Source organism: Pogoniulus pusillus, chromosome 4 (genome assembly GCF_015220805.1).
Source record: "Pogoniulus pusillus isolate bPogPus1 chromosome 4, bPogPus1.pri, whole genome shotgun sequence".
NCBI lineage: Eukaryota > Metazoa > Chordata > Aves > Piciformes > Lybiidae > Pogoniulus > Pogoniulus pusillus.
Genome location: NC_087267.1, coordinates 22,300,833 through 22,325,276, shown reverse-complemented (window position 1 = coordinate 22,325,276; position 24,444 = coordinate 22,300,833). Strand labels below are relative to the sequence as shown.

General features: G+C 45.4%; 1 protein-coding gene across 1 annotated transcript in view; it reads left to right on the top strand.

The window, feature by feature from the left end:
• The window catches only part of VWF (von Willebrand factor), a 220,778-nt gene that overhangs the window by 154,480 nt on the left and 41,854 nt on the right, over positions 1–24,444 (top strand). The window contains 10 exon segments of the mRNA XM_064142874.1: positions 389–439; positions 656–721; positions 723–878; positions 5,431–5,620; positions 6,921–7,262; positions 11,176–11,381; positions 19,050–19,152; positions 20,264–20,338; positions 21,418–21,522; positions 22,024–22,229. Of these exon segments, the coding sequence (XP_063998944.1) occupies positions 389–439; positions 656–721; positions 723–878; positions 5,431–5,620; positions 6,921–7,262; positions 11,176–11,381; positions 19,050–19,152; positions 20,264–20,338; positions 21,418–21,522; positions 22,024–22,229 (1,500 nt within the window).

Genomic DNA, 24,444 nt, shown 5'->3' with positions numbered 1-24,444 from the left:
TTCTCCTTCCCATCTACTCTGCTTTGGTGAGGCTGCATCTGGAACATTGTGCCCAATTCTGGGCTCCTCAGTTGAAGAAGAACTTCAGGGAGCTACTTGAAAGGGTCCAGCACAGAGCTGTAAAGGAAGTGGAACACTTCCCTACTGAGGAAAGTATGAGAGCTGGGTCTCTTTAGCTTTGAGGAACCTGAGGGGTGACCTCATTCATGTTCATAAAGATGTGAAGGGCAGTGCTGGGTAAACAGTACTGGCAGGCTACTATTAGGTCTCCCTGGAACTTTCTTCTCTCCAAGCTGAACAACCCCAGCTCCCTCAGCCTGTCCTCACAGCAGAGATACTCCAGCCTCATGAAATTTTTTGTGACCCTCCTCTGGCCCTGTTCCATCAGGTCCATGTCATTCCTGTGTTGAGGGCTCCAGAGTTGGATGCAGTACTCCAGGTGAGGTCTCTCCAGAGGCACGTGAAGTGGTAGATTAAGTATTTGCCAGAGCCTTTGCTGAGTGATTTGCTCTGGCATTTACAATTCTTTTCTTCCCTATCTTTCTCCATTAATTGGTTCCATATGCCTGTAATAATTGATTCCTCAGAACCACCCAATTGGAACAAAATCAGATGCTTTTAATGGTGTTTAAAAGGGTATTTTCTTGGTCTGCAGGGTGTGTGTATTGGGAGTTCATCTCGACATATTGTCACCTTTGATGGGCTGAATTTCAAGCTGACTGGGCAATTGCTCCTACACCTTATTTCGAGACATTGAACATATGTTGAAGTTTCTGCTTCATGAAGGCCCATGCAGAGCAACACCAAGGATGAACTGTATGGACTCCATTGAAGTGAAACACCATGCTGTATCTGTCCAGCTCTTCAGTGACATGGCAGTAAGCTAAATGCAACTAAGTCACAGGGTGCTAGGGATTGGAAGGGACCTCTCGGGATCTTCCAGTCCAACCTCTCTGGTATAGCAGGACCATAGAATCTAGTGCAGGTCACACTGGAAGGCATCCAGATGGGTCTTGAAAATCTCCAGAGGAAACTCCACAACCTCTCTGGGCAGCCTGTTCCAGGGCTCTCTGACCCTCACAATGAAGAAGTCCTGCCTCATGTTGAGCTGGAACTTCCTGTGCTGTAGCTTGCATCCATTGCTCCTTGTCCTATCCCAGGGCACAAGTGAGCAGAGGCTGTCCCTGTCTCCTCCCTTTCTGATCTCCAGCCCTCAGATGTTTATAGACATTTATTAAACTTCCTCAGTCTTCTGCAGACTAAATAGCCCGAGGTCCCTGTGCCTTTCCTCATCATGCAGTGCTCCAGTCCCTTCATGATCCTTGTAGCCCTCCTTTGAATTCTCTCCAGTAGATCCCTGTCCCAGGTCCCTCAGCCTTTCCTCATCAAGCAGTGCTCCAGTCCCTTCATGATCCTTGTAGCCCTCCCTTGAATTCTCTCCAGTAGATCCCTGTCCCTCTTGAACTGGGGAGCCCAAAACTGGATGCAGTATTCCAGATGGGGCCTCACCAGGGCAAAGTAGAGGGGGAGGAGAACCTCCCTTGGTCTGCTGGACACACTGTTCTCTGCATTGACTGCTCACACTGTAGAATTCAGATTATGAGGACAGATTTGTTCTCTTTCTCTAGCTCTTCTGAGTAAATGTCTCATTTCAATGTCATGATGCCATCCAAGATCATGTAATGAGCCAGACATGTTTCGATTGTTCTCCCTATTGTGCTGGTGTCAAGAACTTGGTATTTGGCAATGTTTTCCTGACACTTCTTCCAGAAAGGAAGGAATTATAGACAGGACATGATGCACTTTCACAGAGTTGTCAGGGTTGGAAGAGACCTCAAGGATCATCTAGTTCCAAGCCCCCTGCCACATGCAGAGACATTTTTCATTAGATCAGGTTGAAACTTCTTTATGGTGAGAGTGGCAGAGCACTGAAACACACTGCACAGATTGACTGTGGAGTTTCCTTCTCTAGAGACTTTCCAAACCTGTCTGGATGCGTTCCTGTGTGAACTACCCTTGGTGATCCTGCCTTGGCAGGAGGTTTGGACTGGATGATCTCCGAGGTCCCTTCTAACCTCTAAGGTTCTGTGATTCTGTGAACTCTTTCAGTTCGGGGCAATGCATTGTTTAATCCTCACTTTTCATATGGTATCTGTTATGAAGGAGAAAATTAATTAATGCAAAGTGGTATTTTTTCCAAAATGAACATTGTTTATTATTTTTTGTCACAGAGGGGGTTCTCAGTGCCTACGCCTATTTGGCGGAGGTGAGAAATTAATTCGAGGTGGTATTAATTTTATATAAAAATATAATTTATTAAAATTAATATTTACAAACTCTTGCCACCCCCAACCACTGTTTAGTTCTTTTGTGCAAGTTTATAAAAACAATTTAGAATTATAATATATACAGGGATCTGGTCAATAACTGGCAAAACTATTTCAAACTATTTGCAGAGAGAGAAATTTCCCTTTGGCTTAGTGCCGCTTGGGAACTATGCTACTTGCCCAGCAGGGTGGGCTGAAACTGCATCTGCTCTAAGGCAGAGGCAACTTATATTACAGAGGAATCAAAGCTTTAATTATAAGTGTGGCTATTAATTATTGATCACCCTCTCAGTGATCAACTGCTTGTGCCCAGTGTCTGGACTTCCAGGGACTCTGCCTGTGGACTCTGTGGGGCTGGAATCTTCCCTGCTTGAGAGGGAAATGATAAATCTTCCCAGTCTCTGGGGTAGAGAGGTTTCTCTAACCTTTTGTTCTCCTGGCGAGGGACGGTCTCTGCCTCGATGCTGCTGTCTCCTTCTGGAAGGGATTATCAGCTGGCAGGATTCCACGAGCAGGAGGAGAATGTTGTCCGTGCGGTTTCTGGCATGGTCCTTCACATGGGTTCAGGCCGTCTGTGTGTGGATTAGCAGACAATCCAGAAGGTCTGCAGTCCTGGTTCTCTCCAGGCTGCTATGGCTTTCATCAGGCAAGAAGCTGGGAGTCTGAGCTCCGTAGATAAATGATATAGCTTGCAACTATGCACAGCTGGTCTTAGGAGGTTCTATCGGCTCCTTATATATATAAATGGGTGCAGGCTTGGATGAGCTTCTGTATCTAAAGTACGCAGTCAGGTTAGCTGCAAATTGAATCAAAGCATGAGGTGTGAGCCTTAGTGAGCTGCATGTGAGGGCCAGACTCTGTGTCTGGGCCTTGCAGGTGAGTCAGGGCAGCAGGACACTGCAATGTGGATCAGAGAGCTGAGCTGTGCTGCAGGCAGGGTCAGAGAGCTGAATCTGAACCTGAACAGAGCTGAATCTGAATCTGAACACGTGGGCTCTTGTGCACCCCTCTTTAGGGACTGTGGGCTGAGATTAATGGCCCTTTGGTCATCCAAAGTGACCAATCAAGTTGGCAGTAAGCCAAACTTTACCTTAATAGGTAGGAGCTTTTTGCCTGGACTCTCCCAAATATGGGGATCACATGGGTGGACCCCAAGGATACACAAGTTGGGTGTGTGCTTGTTACACAGCCCTGTTTACAACCAGAGGTCCTGGCAGAAAAAACATGTCAAGGCATGCAGGGGCATGAAGGAGGCCTCTGTTCAGGCCTGCAGGCCCTCCATGACAATTTTGATACTCAGAACTCTCACCACCCCCAGCCACACATTTTAATAATATTCAGGTTCTTTCATGGTCATGGAAACATTATCTAGACCTAGTAATAAGCAGCAAAATACATAAACACTAATTGAACTGGGAGAGAAGATTCCCACGGTCAAATGCTGCTTGTGGTTAATATACTGCTTGCCTATTGAATGGACTCAAGGAGCTCTTTCTGCTTATGGCAGAAGGCAATGGAGGATTACAAGAGGCATTAAGTATTTACTCAGAAAATTATTACCCAACTTGTGGAGCTAGCCACTGCCCAAATGCTTTCAGGGAACTCTGTCTTATTGGCCACTGAGACTTGATTCTTCCCAGGCTTCTGAGGAAAGGAGCCAGGTAGTCTCTGGCCTTGTCTCCTGGCTCCTCTAGATGGTCTCTGTATCTCCAGGACTTCTCATCTCGGCAGGAGATTTTCAGGTGCAGGCAGGATGTTTTGCGACGTGCAGTCCCAGCACAAGGTCATGCTGGCCATGCAGGCTGATCACATGCAGGCTTCCAGAGTCTGTTCCTGGCAAACTCACGACAGCGGAGTTTCCAGGTAAGCAATAAGGCAGTAAGCAATAGCAGCAGGCAATAGCAGGCACAATGGCAGAGCACAGAAGAGCACAGCTGAGCACGTTACTTACCTAAGTATCTCCTTTTATCAATGTGGGCTGAGATTAATTGCCCTTTGGACACGAGAATAGCCAATCAGAATGGCAGTTAGCCAAACCTTACCGTATTAGGCAAAGCCATAGGCTTGCTTTACCCACATTTGGGAAAAGCACAGACCTTGCACAAGGCAGGCATAAGCCAAGCGTGTGTATCTTGTTTAGCATACGACCAAGACAAGTCTGGGTAGGCCAGAGTCCTTAGACTTAGTGGCTCCAGGTTCTTTTGTCTTCTTTTCTGTGGTTGCTTCTCCTGTGGGGCAGAAAAACATGCCTGGGTAAGCCAGTATATGTGTGAAGCCTATTTTGGGCCTATTAGGCCTACCACAACATATCATAGAAATGTGATGGTTGGAAGGACCTGAGGTTATCCAGTTCCAACCCTCTTGCCATGGGCAGGGACGCTTTCCACTAAATCAGGCTAGTCAGAGCCATAGCAAGCCTGGTCTTAAGTTTCCAGAGATAGGACTTCCACCACTTTAAATCTGCTTTTTGGACAGAGATCCTTTACACAATGTCATCATTTAGTGCATGGGAGACCCCGTTCTTCACAAATCTATGCATGCCTGGCTAGAGCTGGAGTTGGCTCTTACCTTGTGTACAGATGAACCTGAGCATTAGAGTAAAGGTTGCTTAGCATGCTTCGCATCTGTTTTAGAAGCATATTCCAATTAAAATCACACAAGTTTCAACTTCAGAGTTCCTCAGACATACAACAGTTGATCATCCTCTAAGGGTGATATCTTTGGACTGATGTAGTTGAAACAGGGTGGACGGAAATGACTGCACAGTTCTGCTTGGTGATGGACAACTTGGACGTTCACAGAGCTTTATTGATAATCAGGGTCTGAAGACAGCATTTCAACTTCATGGAGTTAGATTACTGGTTTGCAAATATGCTGAAGGAATGCACTTAGGCGGGGCAATGTTGAGAGAGATTGAAGGTCAATTTGTTCTGCACATTTTTAGACTCCAAAGAAAACTTCAGCCTGCAACTCTGATTTTCATGTCTGGATTCGCTTGGCTCTTCAAGCGGTTGTGAAATCAAATGCATTTCAGCTGTAAGATTGGGTTGATTTTTAACTGCTTGCTAGAACTGATCTGATGATCTTGTCTTTCTGAAAACAGGTGGCTGTTAATGGGGAAAGGGTTTCCATCCCTTATTCCAGCAGTTTGTTTGAAGTCACTATCTATGGAACAATAATGCATGAAATCAAGTTCTCCCTTGGACATAATCTCACATTCACTCCAAGAAACAATGAATTCATTCTTAAACTTAATTTCAAGAGCTTTTCTTCAGGAACACAGGGGCTTTGTGGTAAGCTTGAAAGCTAAGCTAGTAATAACTGCCTCCTATTTTAGCTTGATCTGCTATTTATGTTTTTGTAATTTGTGTGACCTCCAAGCTATCAAAACTTTCTGGCTAAACTGATTCCTTCTTGTCGGTACACAGCTAACCCAGGTTTTTCTACTATGGACTTTCATTGACTCCCAGGAGTATCTTAGAAAGAACATCATAGAATCATTAAAGTTGGAAAAGACCTTTAAGATTATCAAGTCCAACCATAACCCAACTACCATGACCACTAAACCATCTCCTCAATCCCCACATCTACAGCCTCTCCCACACCTCCAGGGATGGTAACTCCACCACCTCTGTGTGAAGCCTCTTCCAAACTCTCATCACTCTCTCACTTAAGTTTTTCTCCTGTCCAACCTAAACCTCCTCTGGCACAACTCAAACGCATTTCCTCTTGTCCTGTCACTGGTTACCAGGGAGAAGAGACCAACATCAGCCTCATTCCAACCTCCTTTCAGAGAGTTGTGGAGAGCAATAAGGTGGGGGTTGGTCTCTTCTCCCAGGCAACCAGCAATAGAACAAGGGGACACAGTCTCAAGTTGTGCTGGGGGAGGTCTAGACTGGATGTTAGGAGGAAGTTCTTCACAGAGAGAGTGATTGGCAATGGAATGGGCTGCCCAGGGAGGCAGTGGAGTTGCCATCCCTGGAGGTGTTCAGGAAGAGTCTGGATGAGGCACTTAGTGCCATGATCTAGTTGACTGGACAGGGCTGGATGCTAGGTTGGACTGGCTGAACTTGTCGATCTCTTCCAACCTGCTTGATTCTATGATTCTATGATCTTTTTCTTGACTTTTCTTCTCCAAACCCCAGCTCCCTCAGCCACTCCTCATCTCTCATGCTTCACTTCTTTTCACATCTTTTCAAGGAGATTTTATTTTTTGTTATTTATTTAATTTTTAATGTATTTTTAGGAGAGTTTAACTTTAGCTTCTTACATACATTCATGTGAGAGGCATGACCTGTGCTTGCAGTGAAGATGATAGGTTTGGGAGGGGTACTGCTGCCCTGGAGAATGAATTGTGTGGTATCCTCAGTGATATATTCTCTTGCATGACTTACACCTTTGTGGCATAGCCTCTAGTAAGGAAATGGGAGGGGGTTTATGCCTCTGATAATATCTATAAGTAATATTGTTCACCCTCTTCTCTTGGCATTCACTGAGCATCCCCAACCAGCCCTGTCTGTCTCATGACTGTTTCCTCTGCTTTATTTTTATTTCACACCATTCTCAAGCTTTTCCTTTTCCTCATCCTCCTAGGGGTGTGTGACCAGAACCATGTCAATGACTTCACCCTACATGATGGGTCTGTCACTTCTGACAGCAGCACGTTTATCCAAGACTGGACAGTGGAAAAGCCAGGGAAGACATGTGAAATGTGGAGAGAAGACAAATGCTCTGAGCATGCGTTGAGTCTCTGCCAACTTCTGCTCTCCCATAAGTTTGCAGTGTGCCACATGGTCATCCCCCCCAACTTGTTCTATGAGGCCTGTGAAGAGAGCAGCTGCTATGAGGATGAAGCCTGTGAAATGATCACTTCCTACGCTCACATCTGCAGGGAGAACGGAGTCTGCATAGACTGGAGGACACCTGAAATTTGTCGTAAGGACTTGACTCTCTCTTAAAAGTGAGACAGAAACTGCCTGAGCAGTGCAGGGAGGTTGGCTGGCAGCTGTTGAATGTGGTGCATTGCTCACATACACGTGGCAGTAGTAAAAAACAATTACAAGCCATCAGTGTGTGACCTCAGGAGATAATTTTGTTCTGAGTTACAGTACTAGTAAGAAAGAGTGATATTATCACATTGAAAGACATGTGCCTTTCTCTATGTGTCACAGGCTTGAGAAACACCACTCCCCTAAGTATTCAGTTAGAACTTTAAGTGATACTCTCGGTATTCTCTTAACCTGTTTGAGCCACAAAGCACACAAAGGCAGCAATATGGCTGAGGTAGCTTCCTGCAATCACCTGGTTGTTATTGTGTCAGTAGAATGAAAGTATGGTTAGGATGATTTTCCATCCATTGATTTATGCACATCTCATTCCCATGCCACCAAGGACAGAGGTGCTTCAAATCCAAGGGTTTTAATGTAAGTTCAGTTATGTTTCTTTTGCAAAACAGAAGGGTGACAAAGCTGTTGAGAGGCTCTATGAGGAGAGGCTGAGGGAACTGGGGGTGTTTAGCCTGGAGAAAAGGAGGCTCAGAGGTGACCTCATTGCCATCTGCAACTACCTGCAGGAGGCTGTAGGCAGGTGGGGGTTGGTCTCTTCTGCCAGGCAAGTAGAAACAGAACAAGGGGACACACTCTCAAGTTGTGCCAGGGGAAGTCTAGGCTGGATGTTAGGAGGAAGTTGTTGCCAGAGAGGGTGATTGGCATTGGAATGGGCTGCCCAGGGAGGTGGTAGAGTCATCATCCCTGGAGGTGTTCAAGGAAGCCTGGATGAGATACTTCATGCTATGGTCTGGTTGATTGGACAGGGCTGTGTGATAGGTTGGACTGGATGATCTTGGAGGTCTCTTCCAACCTGGCTAATTCTATGATTCTATGAATTCCTTCCTTCCTTGGACACACCCTGCTGTTTCACACAGACACCCTGGCTCTTTGACAGCATATCTGTAGCCTGGGGCTTAGTTCTTAATTCCATTTTTCACATAGGAGATTCCTCAATGCCAATTCAAGAGGATGAGGGAGAAGGTTCTATGTTATGTAGAGTCGCAGAATGTTAGGGGCTGGAAGGGACCTCCAAATCTCATCCAGTCCAACCCCCCTGCCAGAGCAGGATCACCTATGCCAAATCACATGGAAATGCATCCAGGTGGCTTTTGAATTTCTCCAAAGAGAGAGACTCCACAACCCCCCTGGGCAGCCTGTTCCAGTCTCTGTCACTATGACAGGAAAAAAAAAAAAAATTGTCATGCTTCCATGGAACTTCCTATGCCTCAACTCCCATCCATTGCCATTGTCCTGTCATTGGGCATCACTGAGGGGAGCCTGACTCCATCCTCTTGGCACTCACCCTGCACATTTTTATCAACATGAGGAAGGTCATTCCTCAGGCTCTTCTGCTCCAAGCTAAAGATCCTCAGCACCCTTATTCTTTTCTTGTAAAGAAGATATTCCACTCCTGTAATCATTTTTGTGGCTCTAGTTGGACACCTTCAAGCAGTTCCCTGAGGTCCTTCTTGAACTGAGTGGCCCATAACTGGACACAATATTCCAGATTCAGCCTCACCAGAGCAGAGTAGAGAGGGAGGAAAACCTCTCTACACCTCCTAATCACAGCCTTTCTAATACACCCTAGAATGGCATTAACCTTCTGGGCCAATGGAACACACTGCTGGCTTATAGTCAACCTCCCATCCGATAGGACCTCCAGATCCTTTTCTCCTTCACTGCTCTCCAACGGGCCAGTCCCCACCATGAAGTACATGAAAGAATTTAGCCTTAGCACTCCTTTTCCTTGGGAGGTCTCCAGGTTCTATGCTGCAATAAAATCTGAAATAAATTAATGTAGTGCTAGATTTGCTTCAGGGCTAATGGTAGGTAAGCAGGAGGAAAAAGAGTGTGCTGAGTGCATTTACTAACATTCAAATAAGAAAGTAAATGGCATACTTCCTTAATAGGTGTGATGGATGTATTGCCACCCTTTGGCTAGAGCTGACATGAGAGCAGCACAGAGAGCAAGCACTGGTACATGCTCTAGGTATGTTGCTTACAGAGCTGTTCCTGGAAATGGATTTTGCTGCGCCACAGAGTATAGTTTATAAGGTTTATAAGCAAGGTGATTTCTCATCTCCTCCTTGGATTTGCTTTCAGAATCCAGCCAAAGCATTTTATGGTAGAACTGGACTCCCCACCAAGTTCCTGTGACTTTTCGTGTTCCTCTGCATCTGCTCAGCTGAGGATGGTTATCCACTCATCCAATCACATGCTTCAACAGACCAGAAAGAATTTGATCTATCATGGCTTGAAATAGGAAAGGGTTAATGTTAATGACACTTCTATTTCCTTTGGCTGCTTAGAAGGGTGTGTGCAGACAGTTCAGTTGCTTGGCAGCTTAGGTCTTCAATCAGTAATTTTCTTTCAGTGTTGGGTTTTTTTTTTTTTTTTTTTTTGTCTTTTTTTTTTTTTTTGTCAGGGGACTGAAAAAAGTTTTATAAACCTCACAGCAGTCACAAACTGGGGGGAAAAGAAAACTCTTTTCCTAACTGAAGCTGTAGAGTGAAATAAAGTAGACTTAAGGGAGTACACAGTATGGAAGCTATATCCATAGGTTTCTTAAATGGCTTCAGCCTTAGCTTTTTGTTTGCTTTTAGAGATAATACCTTCAGTGCTGTCAGCTCCCCATTAAAAAACTGATGTCATCTTAGAGGGAAAATGAAACTTTCCTTGATTCAGTTTATTCTGTTAATAAGGCAAATAAGTGATTAAGGTGCAGAAATGCAGCAAATTCAGTTTTTAAGTGCCAGCATTTTCTCTTTGTTAGCTTTCTTTAGTTGCTTGCAAACACTGCTGCCTGCCAAATGGTCAAAAGTTGTCCTCTTATGTCTCTTGCCCAGTGTGTCATAGACAAGTGTCATAGAATCAATGAGTTTGGAAGAGATCTCCAAGATCATCCAGTCCAGCCTATCACCCAGCCTTATCCAATCAACTAGACTATAGAATCAATGAGGTTGGAAGAGACCTCCAAGATCATCCAATCCAACCTAGCACCCAGACCTAGCCAATCAACTAGACCATGGCACTAAGTGCCTTATCCAGGCTTTTCTTCAACACCTCCAGGGATGGTGACTCCACCACCTCCTTGGCTAGCCCATTCCAATGGCAAATTGTATGTGTAAAAAAAAGTCAGGCAAGATGTCCAACTCATGCAAGCTGTTGTGTTGTTATTAGGGTAAACCATACTGTGCTGATTCAAGTGGCCTGAAAGTGTGGCTTTTTTTTTTTTTTTTTTTTTTTTTTTTTTTTTGTGTGTGTGGACTATGACATAAGAAAATGCCCTTAACCATATCCCACAGAGGAAATTCTTAGTGACAAAAATATATTTTCCTGGATTGTAGTGTCTGTAGAGGACAAAACGTGTCCATCAGTGGGTGGCTTTAAAAAAGAACAAAACCAAAACTGAACAGAATTCTAAAAGAAACTGTGAGGAGAAACATTTAGAATCACAGAACAGAATCATATAATCGAGCAGGTTGGAAGAGACCTCCAAGAACATCCAGTCCAACCTAGCACCCACCCCTAACCAGTCAACCAGACCATGGCACTAAGTGCCTCATCCAGGCTTTGCTTGAATACCTCCAGGGACAGTGACTCCACCACCTCCCTGGGCAGCCCATTCCAATGCCAAAAACTCTCTCTGGCATGAACTTCCTTCTAAAATGCAGCCTAGACATCCCCTGGCACATTTAGCACCATTTAGATCTTTTTCTAACGATTTTTTTTTTCTTTTTTATCCTTTTTCCTCCTTTTTTTCTTCCTTCTTTTCTTTCTTTTTTTCCTGTCTTCCTCAGCAATGAAATGTCCTGCATATTTGTCATATGATCACTGCCACAAAGCCTGCATAAAGCACTGTGAGAATGGCACCAACCTCAGTGTCTGCAAGGATTATCCCACAGAAGGTTGCTTCTGTCCAGATGGACAGGTGACTTTTAACCACAGCTGTGTTGCTGAAGAGGTCTGCACACAGTGTGTCACTGAAGATGGCACCCACCACCAGGTAACCATGCACCTCTCTGCTTGCCTTTGTAAGTAGTTGGGGTTTGGAAGTCTCCTTTAGAAGTCTATGCAGTGCTACAGGCTGGGGACAGAGTGGCTGGAGTGCAACCAGGCAGAAAGAGACCTGGCGGTGCTGGTTGACAGCTAACTGAACATGAGTCAGCAGTGTGCCCAATGACATCATGGCCTGGAGCAGGAACAGCATGGCCATCAGGAGCAGGGAAGTCCTTCAGCCCCTGTACTCAGCACTGGTCAGGCCACACCTTGAGTACTGTGTCCAGTTCTGGGCCTCTCAGTTTAATAAAGATGTTGAGGTGCTTGAATGTGTCCAGAGAAGGCCACCAAGGCTGGTGAGGGGCCTGGAGCACAGCCCTCTGAGAAGAGGCTGAGGGATCTGGGGCTGTTTAGCCTGGAGAAGAGGAGGCTCAGGGCTGACCTCATTGCTGTCTACAACTACCTGAAGGGAGGCTGTAGCCAGGTGGGGTTGTTCTCTTCTCCCAGGCATTCAGTGACATAACTAGAGGACAGAGTCTCAAGCTGTGCCAGGGCAGGTTTAGGCTGGAGGTTAGGAGGAAGTTCTTCACAGCAAGAGTGATTGGCACTGGAATGGGCTGTCTGGAGAGGTGGCGGAGTCACTGTCCCTGGAGGTGTTTAAAAGGAGACTGGATGAGGCACTTGGTGCTGTGGTTTAGTTGATTAGAAAGTGTTAGGTGATAGGTTGGACTTGATGATCTCAAAGTTTTTTCCCAAGCTGGTTAATTCTGTGATTCTAAGTGTCTGAGTACTTAACTTCCTATCTCAGTTGCTCATAACCCACTGGATGTCAGCCTTGTGTGTCTCCCCTGGTGTGAATTAGTCTCCCAGCTGAGACTGTACAGACCTGGAAATGCATGACATATTTGTCTGGAGGGAAGAAAGGAGGATGGCATAAGTCAATATTTACTAAGACCTCATTGCTGTCTATAAGTACCTGAAAGGAGGCTGTAGCCAGGTGGGGATTGGTCTCTTCTGCCAGGCAACCAGCAACAGAACAAGGGGACACAGTCTCAAGTTGTGCTGGGGCAGGTCTAGGCTGGATGTTAGGAGGAAGTTGTTGGCAGAGAGAGTGATTGGCAATGGAATGGGCTGCCCAGGGAGGTGGTGGAGTTGCTGTTCCTAGAGGTGTTCAAGCAAAGCCTGGATGAGGCACTTAGTGCCATGATCTAGTTGACTGGACAGGGCTAGGTGATAGATTGGATTGGATGATGTTGGAGGTCTCTTCCAACCTACTTGATTCTATGATTCTACTCAGCAGGCTTGTAGAAGTAAAGACAATCTAATTAATGATACATCTGGAACCCGTACTTCAAATGTGCTCAATTGGCTCCTCAAAACTTAATGGAATACTTTCAGTGGCTAGTGGGATGCAGTGTAACCAAGCTAATCTTATGGTAAGTTGTGTTAACCTGATCTAGGATAGAGTGTCCCTGCCCATAGCAGGGCGATTTGATCTAGATGATCCATGTGGTCTCTTCCAACCCTGACTGATTCTATGATTCTACATCCTTTTCTGTGGATAAGAATCATTCCTTGGATGAAAGTAATCATATTTTGGGCCTATGGGCCCTCCACATCAGCCAAGAGTGCTGGGTGCCAGTCTGCAGTGAATCCAGCTGTCAATTTCCCTTCCAACACCATTTTAGTCTTACTGAAAATCCACTTTCTTCAGCTAAATACTTGTCAGAATGGGTTCGGGAAGAGCCAGGAGTGCTGGGTGCAGTGAATCCAGCTGTTGATTCCCTTTCCGGCATCACACACTGGATGTGAAAACTCCTCCCCTCTTCCACATAACACAGAGGTCGTTCCTCCTCACCCCCAGCTGCTTAACTCTAGGAGTTTTTCAATTCTGAAGTTTTGTTCTAGGACTTTAAGAAGATGGGAGTCGAATCTCAGTGCTTTATGGGCTTTAGATGCTTAATGAGATTTTTGAATGGCCTCATGCTTGTGAGCAAATCTTCTGTCAAAGGCAGCATCGTTGTTTGTAGCATAGATCTTTTGTAAATAACAGAAGTCTGCATGTGTGGGGAGAAGTTATTCTGTAAGTAAAAAGAACTGAAGGTTTTAGAAAGTAAATGAATATATGTGCTCTGAATAGCTTTGTTTCACACAAGCAAATTTAGGCTCACATTCCCATCAGCAAGAAACATCTTCTAAACATTTACAGTGAAGCCGAAAGGAAGCAAAGAGCTTTTCTGACTGAAGCATCTCTCTTAAATGCTCTTTGCACTGCTGAGAATAAGTCTGCACCAGCAACCTCACAGCGTGTCCTTGTACAGGGAAGATCCACAGGGCTCTAAGGACCCTGTTTGCCATGGCTTGTGCCTTACTGCTGCCTCCTGGGACTTACCAAGCACAAGGTGCTGAGCAAATATTTACTAACTGTGATTTTGAAGGTTTCCTCCTGCTGGGAAAGGGGAGCCTAACAGCATGAAGCCTCCTCCTCAGGCATACACACCCTTTAGGCATTTTATTCCACAAATGTATTATCTTAAAGATGCTTTTAAAACCAAAGGTCAGATTTTTCTGAGGAATTGAGCACCTGGACCTTGTACTAGCTTTTATTTGGAGGTTAAATCATCTCCATATATCTGGCCATGATTTCTGTTCTGGGATCTGTTTTGGATCCTCTATTAAATGCAGTATCACTGGACTTGTATAGTACTTACTGAGCTGGAAAAATGGAGGGGGAAAAAAACAAAACTCAACAACCCAACCCAGTAATTTTTGCAATAAAGGGAACAGAAGAATAAAAAAAAAACCAAACATATTTCTTTGAAAGGAGAAAATAACTTGCAGGGTATAGAATCACTGTCCCATGCACAGATCAACTCTGCACAGATCTAGTTGTTTTCTTATGGTTCTATATGAAATGCTTCTTGTAAATCATTGAATAGAATCATAGAATCAAGCAGGTTGGAAGAAACCTCCAAGATCATCCAAGCCAACCTAGCACCCAGCCCTAGACAATCAACTACACCATGGCACTAAGTGCCTCATCCAGGCTTTGCTTGAACACCTCTAGGAACAGCAACTCCACCACCTCCCTGGGCAGCCCATTCCATTGCCAATCACTCTCTCTGCCAACAACTTCCTCCTAACATCCAGCCTAGACCTGCCCCAGCACAACTTGAGACTGTGTCCCCTTGTTCTGTTGCTGGTTGCCTGGCAGAAGAGACCAAACCCACCTGGCTACAGCCTCCCTTCAGGTACTTATAGACAGCGATGAGGTCACCCCTGAGCCTCCTCTCCTCCAGGCTAAACAACCCCAGCTCCCTCAGTGTCTCCTCACAGGGCTGTGCTCCAGACCCCTCACCAACTTCGTTTCCCTTCTCTGGACGCGTTCCAGTATCTCAACATCTCTCTTGAATTGAGGAGCTCAGAACTGGACAGGACTCAAGGTGTAGCCTGGCCAATGTTGAGTACAGGGAAAGAATAACCTCCCTCATCCTACTGGCCACACTGCTCCTGATCCAGGCCAGGATGCCATTGGCTCTCTTGGCCACCTGGGCACACTGCTGCCTCATGTTCAGCTACTATCTACCACCACCCCCAGGTCCCTCTCTGCCTGGCTGCTCTGTCCACAGCCTGTATTGCTGCTTGGGGTTGTTTTGACTACAACAACCTGAGGGGTGGTTGTGGCCAGGAGGAGGTTGCTCTCTTCTCTCAGGTGGCCAGCACCAGAATGAGAGGACACAGCCTCAGGCTGCACCAGGGGAAATTTAGGCTCGAGGTGAGGAGAAAGTTCTTCACTGAGAGAGTCATTGGACACTGGAATGGGCTGCCCGGAGAGGTGGTGGAGTCTCCGTCCCTGGAGCTGTTCAAGGCAAGATTGGATGTGGCACTTGGTGCCATGGTCTAGCCTTGAGCTCTGTGTTAAAGAGTTGGACTTGATGATCTATGAGGTCTCTTCCAACTTTGATGATACTGTGATACTGTAAAGTGTAGAACCCTTCACTTGGCATTGTTAAATCTCATCTCATTGGCCTCTGCCCACCCATCCAGCCTGGCAAAGTCCCTCTGCAGGGCCCTCCTATCCTTCAACAGCTCCACACCTGCTCCTAGCTTGGTGTAATCTGCAAATTTACTGATGCTGGATTCAGTGCAGATTAAAGTCTAGGATCTGTATTCCTTAAATCCCTGAATCCTCAGGCCAATGCAGTACATTTTTTCCATTTAAATAATTGCTTCAAGCTCTTGTGGAGAAAAGCTCAGTACACATCTCAGGGATGACTTTTGCAGTGCTCTCTACTTGTTTCTGCAGAAGTTCTAAAAAACATCTCAGTTGTCCCATGGCCCTTAACAGGGTTTTAACTCTGAAAACCTCTTCTCTGTACCCTAGTGTCAAGGCTTAGATGCAGATGCTGTGTGGATGGCAAGGTGGAGGACAGGGCAGGATCAGCTCTCACAGCAGTTTTGTGTCTCTACCATTGCAGGATTAGCTGAGTGAGTAAGACAACAGGCAAAGAGCTCGGAGTAGTGCAGATGATTTCCTTCACCCCCTTCTTTCCCTCTGGTGTTCATTCCTCTGTTTCTACCCCAGACTGAGCTGAAGGTTATAGGATTTCCAGTAGCAGTCCCCATATGGAGTTCTGCAAACACTCTGCTAGCTCTTCTAATTTCTTCTGGTAGTAGAAAGAGGTTTCTGATTGTGCTGAAGAGAACCTGTGTGCAAAGCAGACTGCTGCAGATGTTAGAGAAAACATTGTGATTCTCTCAGTCTTGAGTTATCCACAAGCTTTTCACACCACCACCTGCAATTGCAGGCATTCTTTATCAGCTGCCTTCTCTGGACATTGTAAACCCTGAGGCCATGGAATGCTCTGACAGGGCTGTGAGTCTTTTTTTCTTATCCCAGCCCTGAGATAATGTTCTTTGCTAGCAATACATTGATGCAAGCTTGCTTTGACTACAATAGATTTTCCATGGATTAACTGACTCAATGAGATTTGGCTCCTAAGCTTTGTTAAACTCTGGGTTGGCTTCGTCTAGCATGCCTGGTGGCTTATCTTTGCCATACTGAAAGCAAAACATCCTTTCAGACTCTTGTAGTGGCTCCAAATACAGAGATGTCTCTGAGTACAGGTAGCAGCATGCTTAGGTAATCCCCTTCCTTTCTTCTTATTACTGAAGATCTCAGCAAACTGTTACTGTTAAATAGCACTCCAGAGTTTTCCAGGTGACACCTTTGCCCTTTGTATCCTCCTGACTTACACTGCCTGTTCTCACCCAGAATCCAGACAGACTGTGTAGATTAATGCCAGTGTCCCATAGTGCATCTTCTCACTCTTACCTGCCTATTTATCTAGATTTTCACTGAGCAGCTCTTTACAGGTAACTGCATCTTTAACATCTATCATTGCCCTCCCTCTCTCTCATGAGAGAAGGAATAGTGGATAAACAGTGAAACACTTTCTGAATGTGCTTTTTTTACCTCCAGTGATGGTCTCAGATTTGGGGTTTGCTGTAATGCTCTTCTAGTCTTACATCCAGTGGAAAATCAAACCATGACACAGAATCATAGAATGGTCTGGGTTAGAAGGGACCTCCAAAGGTCACAGAATTAACCAGTTCGGAAGAGACCTCTAGGATCGAGTTAAACTTACCACCTAACCCTTCTAATAAACTAAACCACAGAATCAACCAGTTGGAAGAGACCTCCAAGGTCATCCAGTCCAACCTAGCACTCAGCCCTAGACAATAAACCAGACCATGGCACCAAGTGCCTCATCCAGCCTCCTCTTAAACACCCCCAAGGACAGTGACTCCACCACCTCCCCAGGCAGCCCATTCCAATGCCAACCACTCTTTCCATAAAGAACTTCTTCCTAAGGTCCAGCCTAAACCTGCCCTGGCACAACTTGAGACTGTGCCCTCTTGTTCTGTCACTGGGTGCCTGGGAGAAGAGAGAGACCAACCCCCACCTGGCTACAACCTCCTTTCAGGTAGTTGTAGACAGCAATAAGGTTTCCCCTGAGCCTTCAACCCCCTCTGCAGTAAGCAGGAGCGTTCTCAATTAGATCAGGTTACTCAGAGCCCTCTTGAGCCTTACCTTGAATATCTCTAGGAATGGGGCCCCAGCTCTCCCTCTGGGCAACCTGTTCCAATGTTCCACTACCCTCATGGGATATCCCACATACTGTCAATGAAAAATATGCACTACTTATCTTTGTGTTTGCTACTCTTCTGGGAAAGCAGCCACTTTCTATGTATTTCTCCAAAAAGTTTTTTTGTGTTGGTTTTGGGTGTTCCCCACCCCCCACACACTTTGGAAATCACCCAGACTAGGCTCAGCCAGCTCTGGAAATTGAATGAAGCTTATATTTACAGCTAGCAGAATATACAAGCAGATATTTACAGTATATACAGCTATAGACAGAAATATACAAGGTAATAGGTAATACAGAAACGCAACAGCCCTCCCAGAAACCTGAGTCCCCAGGAGGGGCTCTCAACCACCCTTCCACCCTCTTTCCCCTGCCCCACTCTCAACCTTACCCCAGTCCCAAGGAAGAATAGAGGTTCAGCCAGGGGGTTAGGAAGCAAAGTGGATTAATCAGAGAAACGGCAGAGAGGCTAGAAACAAAGAAATGCAGCTCCAATCTCCCCAGCAGAAGTGAGTTATCTATGTTTGGATTCTTGTTCTTGAATCTCTCAGCAAGCCTATGAGTGAGGTAGACATCATTCTGTTTTCCTTTCACAGCTTGTAATCTAGTTCTTCTCACCAAAACATTCTAGCTAGCTTCAGACTAGCAAACTGTTTTTTTTTCCACTTATTACTTCTGGATACCCAACCAGGGTGTGCAGTTGCATGAATCCACAGTCACTCTTGACAGCCTGTGGCAGCATTTATGCCATCTGAGCATTTTCCATGATTAAAGCAATTGCAATGCCTCATCCCATTTCTGCATTCTTTACACCTTCTGCTAAACAGTTGCACAACAGTAAATTCAGAGTTATATGTCCTCTTAGGTTATTACTGTTAACAGAGCAACCAGCCTGCACAGTCTTCTGAGCTTACCAATTTATGTTGCTCATCCTCACCTGCATTCAGTTTTGGGCTCCCCAGTTGAAGAGGGACAGAGATCTGATGGAGAGGGTCCAGTGGGGGGCTGTGTGGATGATGTGGGGACTGGAGCACTGCCTGATGAGGAGAGGCTGGGAGACTTGGGACTTTTTAGTCTGGAAAACAAAAGACTTAGAGGGGATTTAATAAATGTTTATAAACATCTGAGTTCTGGTCAAGAGTGGGGGGACAGGCTCTGCTCACTTACTCCCCATGATAGGATAAGGAGCAATACGTGTAAGTTGCAGCAAAGCTGGTTCCATCTCCACTCACGGGGGAAACTTCTTTACTGTAAGGGTCCCAGAGCACTGGAACAGCCTCCCCAAAGAGGCTGTGGAGTCTCCTCCAGAGACTTTCAAAGCCTGTCTGAATGTATTCCTCTGGGATCTGTATTAGATAGTATTGTCCTGCTGTGGCAGGATGATCTCTTTGAGTCCCTTCCAACTCCTAACATCCCGCGTGATTCTGTGTGTGACCTGCTCCCATTGTTAATAGAGCATTGCCCAGAAAATTTGATTCCTTTCTAACAGTTTGGTTGGTTTGTGTTTTTTTTCTTCTCCCATGCAGCACATGGAAACATGGATTCCTGACAATGAGCCTTGCAAGATCTGCACGTGTCTGGATAACAAGGAAATCAACTGCTCTGTCCAACCTTGCCCTGCTGCTAAATGTAAATTTGTTTTGCTCTAAGTATGACTACACTGAAATTGGTGTTCTTGTAAGCTAGTTTTCTGCTTCTGGTGCCGACAACACCAAATTGAGCAGCAGTGTTGATCTGTTCCAGGGCAGGAAGGATCTGCAGAGATGTCTGGACAGGTTAAATCCATTGGCTGAGGTCAGTGGAATGAGATTTAGCAAAACCAGGTGCTGGGTCCTGCACTTTAGTCACAACAATTCCAAGCAATGCCACAGGCTTGCAGAAGAGTGGCTGGAAAGCAGCCTGGTGGAAAAGGATTTGGGAGTGTGCTGGTGGGTGGCTGAACATGAGTCAGCAGTGTGCACAGGTGGCCAAGAAGGCCAAGGGCTTCCTGGCCTGTACCAAACCCAGTGTGTCCAGCAGGAGCAGGACAGTGATAGTGCCCCTTTACTTTGACCTGATGAGGGCACAGCTTCAGTGCTGGGTTCGGTTCTGGGTGCCACAGGATGAGAAAGACAATGAGGAGCTAGAGGGTGTCCAGAGAAGAGCAGTGAGGCTGGGAAGAGGTTTGAAGGGCCTCATAAGAGGAGCAACTGAGAAAGCTGGGGTTATTTAGAGTGCATAAGAGAAGGCTGAGGGGAGATCTTACTGTTCTCTACAGTTCCCTGAAAGGAGGTTGGAGTGAGACCGGTGTTGGTGGTGGAGTCATCGTCCCTGGAGGTGTTCAAGAAAAGCCTGGATGAGGCACTTAGTGCCATGGTCTAGTTGATTGTCTAGGGCTGGGTGCTAGGTTGGCCTGGATGATCTTGGAGGTCTCTTCCAACCTCGTTGATTCTATGATTCTCTCAAGTAACCAGCAAAAAAAAGAAGAAACAGGTTTGAGTTGTGCCAGGGGAGGTTTAGGTTGGATAGGAGGAAAAACTTCTTTAGTGACAGAGTGGTCAGGGCTGCCCAGGGAAGTGGTGGATTCACCATCCCTGGAAGTGTGGAAGAAACTGTAGATGTGGTGCTTCAGGACACAGTTTAGAGGTCATGGTAGTCAGGTTACACTTAGTCTCAATGATCTTAAAGGTCTTTTCCATCCTAATGATTCTGTGATCCTCTGATTACCCAAACTTGTTTTGTGGACATGTTCTCCTTCCAGCCATCCAGTGTGGTCCCTGTGAGGTCCCTCGTCTGCGCAGGGACAGTAGCCAGTGCTGCCCTGAATTTGAGTGTGGTAAGTTCTTATAAGCTACAGGAATCATGGAAAACATGGCCTATGAGGAGAGTCTGAAGGAGCTGGGGTTGTTTAGTCTGGAGAAGAGTAGGCTGAGAGGGGACCTTATTGCCCTCTACAACTACATAAAAGGAGGTTGTAGTGAGGCTGGAGCTGGTCTCTTCTCCCAAATTACTAACGATAGGACAAGTGGAAATGGCCTCAAATTGCATCATGGAAGGTTTAGGTTGGATGTTGGGAGGAAGTTCTTTCCTGAGCAGGTGGTCAGGCACTGGAACAGGCTGCCCAGGGAGGTGGTGGAGTTGCCATCCCTGGAGGTGTTTAAAAGGAGAGTGGATGTGGTGCTTGAGGCTATGGTCTAGTGCTGAGGGATGCTGGGATGAAGGTTGGCCTTGCTGATCCTGGTGTTCCTTTCCAACCATAGCAATTCCTACTGCTTAGCTGTTGTGCTGATGGATTTTGTTTAGTCAAGGACTTATCAGTGTGAAACTGATGATTGGACTCGATGAACTTGAAGGGCTTTCTCAATCTAACAAATTCTGTGATTCTGTGAATCTTCTTGCTCCATGTTTTTAGCAGATGCTTTACAGGTCCCTTTTAAATTTAACACAGCAATTCTTTGTTTTAAAGCACTGAATCACCTCACAGTGATGTAAAACAGGGAGATGGCCTAGATGACTTTTGGAGGTCCCTTCCAACCCAAATCATTCTATGATTTTATCTAAGTCCAGTTTAAATGTGTCCCTCTTTCCATAAGTGATGAGGGGAGAAATTGAGCAATTTGGTTTTGTCTGAACGACATCAGAATATATCTGTATTTCCTCCCCCCCCCGAAGTGTTTATTTTGGGTCTATATTCACATATTAAATACAACATCAGGATCTTAATCCTTATAACCCAAGCCTGAACTGTTCTCTTAAGCTGTTTTGAACTGAACTTTTACAGCTATTTGCTGAACTTTCTTATTTGGTATTTTAGGATAGCAGTTGAGTGTAGGGAAGAAAAGTTTAATGGAGATGTGTGTGTCTGTGTATGTCTTTTATTGAGGAGGACTAATTACTTACTTTTTGTCTTCTTAGTCTGTGATCTGGTTTCCTGTGATTTGCCTCCTGTCCCTGTCTGTGAGTTTGGCCTGCAGCCTGCCCTAACCAACCCTGGAGAATGTAGACCTAATTATACATGTGGTAAGGTTTTTGTTTTTTTTTTTTTTTAACAGCCCTCAGAGAGTAGCACTGTAACATTACACCAGAGTAACACTGCCACCTCCCTTTAGATATTATTTTATCCCTCTGAAAAGTTTAATTTTGGAGCCAACTGATGTTTAAAGATTTCACACACTTGGAAGAAGGGCATTGCTGGCACTTCTTTGAGTACACTTCTGAATCAAGGCTGAGAAACACTTTACTGTGGGACATTTGTGCTCTGACCCCTGTGCTTATTTCACAAATCTTTTTGATTGTGAATGAGACAAGATTTCTTTTTTTCTTTTTCTTTTTTTTTTTTTTTTTGAAAACTTAAGAGCATTTCCTGACCCTGCAGCACAATCTTTGACCGGGGTCTCTTATTTCTGTGTTGCTTCTAAGTCTCTAAGTACATTTATCAGAGCCTGCAATAGCAGGCTTGGTGCAGCAGTCCTGCCAGAGAACTGCCTTGTGCTTGACGTGCTACTTTCCTTTTCCTGCCAGTCTGTAATAGAGAAGCATGCAGCACAATTCAGAGACCTTCCTGCCCGCCTCATCAAGAGCTGACTGTCAAGAAGACTGAGTGCTGTGACAGCTATGAGTGTGCCTGCAACTGCACAAATTCAACCCTGAGCTGCCCTCTGGGATACCTCTCCAGATCTCTCACCAATGAGTGTGGCTGTGTGTCTACCACCTGTGTGCCAGGCAGGGTAAGAGGAATGAAGTGTCATTTCCACAGATCTTTTACACAGGGAGTGACAGCACCAAAGTCAGTGGGTAGCTAGGAATTAAGCCTCCCTATAATGAGACTACTGGATGATGAAGCCAGGGGTATTTTTAATTTACAATGTCTGGCAGAAATGCATTGTTCCATCACACCATTCCTTGTTTTATTGCAGCCATTTCTGCTGACATAAACCAGTTTTTGAGATAATCAGATTTTTTTTACATATCACAGAATTGTCAGGGTTGGAAGGAAGGCACCTCAAGGATCATCTGCTTCCAAACTCTCTCCTATGGGCAGGGACATGTACTACCAGATAAGGTTGCCCAGAGTCACATCCAGACTGGCCTTAAAAACATCCAGGGATGGACCTTCCATCACCTCCTTGAGCAACCTGTTTCAGTGTCTCATCACCCTTATGGCAAAGATCTTCCTGATGTCTAATCTAAATCTCCCTTTCTCTAGCTTGGATTCATTCCCCCTACTCCTATCCCTACCTGACACCCTAAAAAGTCCCATACCAGCTTAATAGACATATCTATAATATACTTTAATATAATATCTATAATAATATTCATCATATATTGACACATAATATAGCACATATAATAAGCATATAAGCAGTCCTGTGGAGAGGGATCTGGGGGTCCTGGTGGATACCAAGCTAACCATGGCAGAGCAATGTGCCCTTGTGGCCAAGAAGGCCAATGGGATCCTGGGGTGTATTAGGAGGAGTGTGTCCAGCAGATCATGGGAGGTTCTCCTCCTCCTCTACTCTGCCCTGCTGAGACCCCATTTTGAGTACTGTGTTCAATTTTGGGTTCCTCAGTTGAAGAGGGACAGGGATCTGCTGGAGAGAGTCCAGCGGAGGGCTACAAGGATGATGAGGGGACTGGAGGGCATGGCTTATGAGGAGAGGCTGAGACATTTGGGACTTTTTAGTCTGGAGAAGAGAAGACTGAGAGGGGATCTGATAAATGTTTATAAGTATCTGAAAGCTGGCCAGGAGAGTGGGGACAGGCTCTGCTCACTTATTCCCTGGGATAGGACAAGGAGCAATGGGTGTAAGTTGCGGCAGAAGAGGTTCCACCTCAACACAAGTTGGAACTTCTTTACTGTACATGCTTTGAGTCAGCAGAGTTGCCATATATTCTTTCAGTCTGTGATGGTTTGGGGGTTACCCCGCCCCTCCCACACTTTGTATTTGCCCCAGCTAACTCAGACGGACCCTGGGAATATAGATGAAGCAATTTATTTACAGCTAGCAGAATTTACAAGCAGCTATTTACAATATATACAGTTATATACAATTATATACAGAAATATACAAAGGATAAACAATACAAAAGCACAACTCCCCTCCCAGAAACCTGAGTCCCTGGGAAGGGCTCTCAAACCACCCCAACACCTCCCCCCGGCCCTCTTAACCTTACCCCAGTTCTCAGGAAGAAAAGAGGTGCAGCCAAGAGGTTAGGGAGCAAGGTTAGTAGGAGCAGGGTTAATGAGATGTGACCAGGTCTAAGGCAAAAGCAAGAGTGAGAGACAAAATGGAGAAAGTTTACTTCTTCTTCCCAGAGTTCTCAGTGAGACTGTGAGAGAAGTTGACATCAATTGTTTTCATTTCACTGCCCGTTATCTAGTTCTTTTACCAAAACATTCTAGCTTGCTTCAAACTAGCACACAGTCTTATAGTAACTTTGTGTTTGGGGCACCTTGGACCTAAACCTCATGTGCCCATTGATTCCCTTTGCCCCTCCCTGAGGAGACATTGTAGCTTACGTGAAATATTTTACCACTCCATATACCCCTGAGTTTGGTAAATCTTCAGCAAGATGTGTTTTTCCTTATCTTGTCAACCTTTTATTGAGTGTTTATACCAGGTTAACCTTTAAGAAAGGAGAGGTTGCAAGGCAATGTTGCTTTTCATTCAAACAACCTTGCCTGACAGCTTAACAAAGGGTTAATCTCTTTTGCAGCTCAGGAGATCTAGCCTTTATGTTCTGACGCTGAGTAGTTCGTGACCTTGCACAATTTTTTTTATGTTTCTGTGGCTTGCTTTGCTACATCTATAAAGAATAAATGATGCTCACCTCTTTAATCCCACAGTACACTCAAGGCACAGCAGAAGAGGTAGCTGTGATGGCCTAAGGATACAAGGGAGAGAATGCTGGTAGCGCCAAGCAGGAATTTTCAGATCAGTT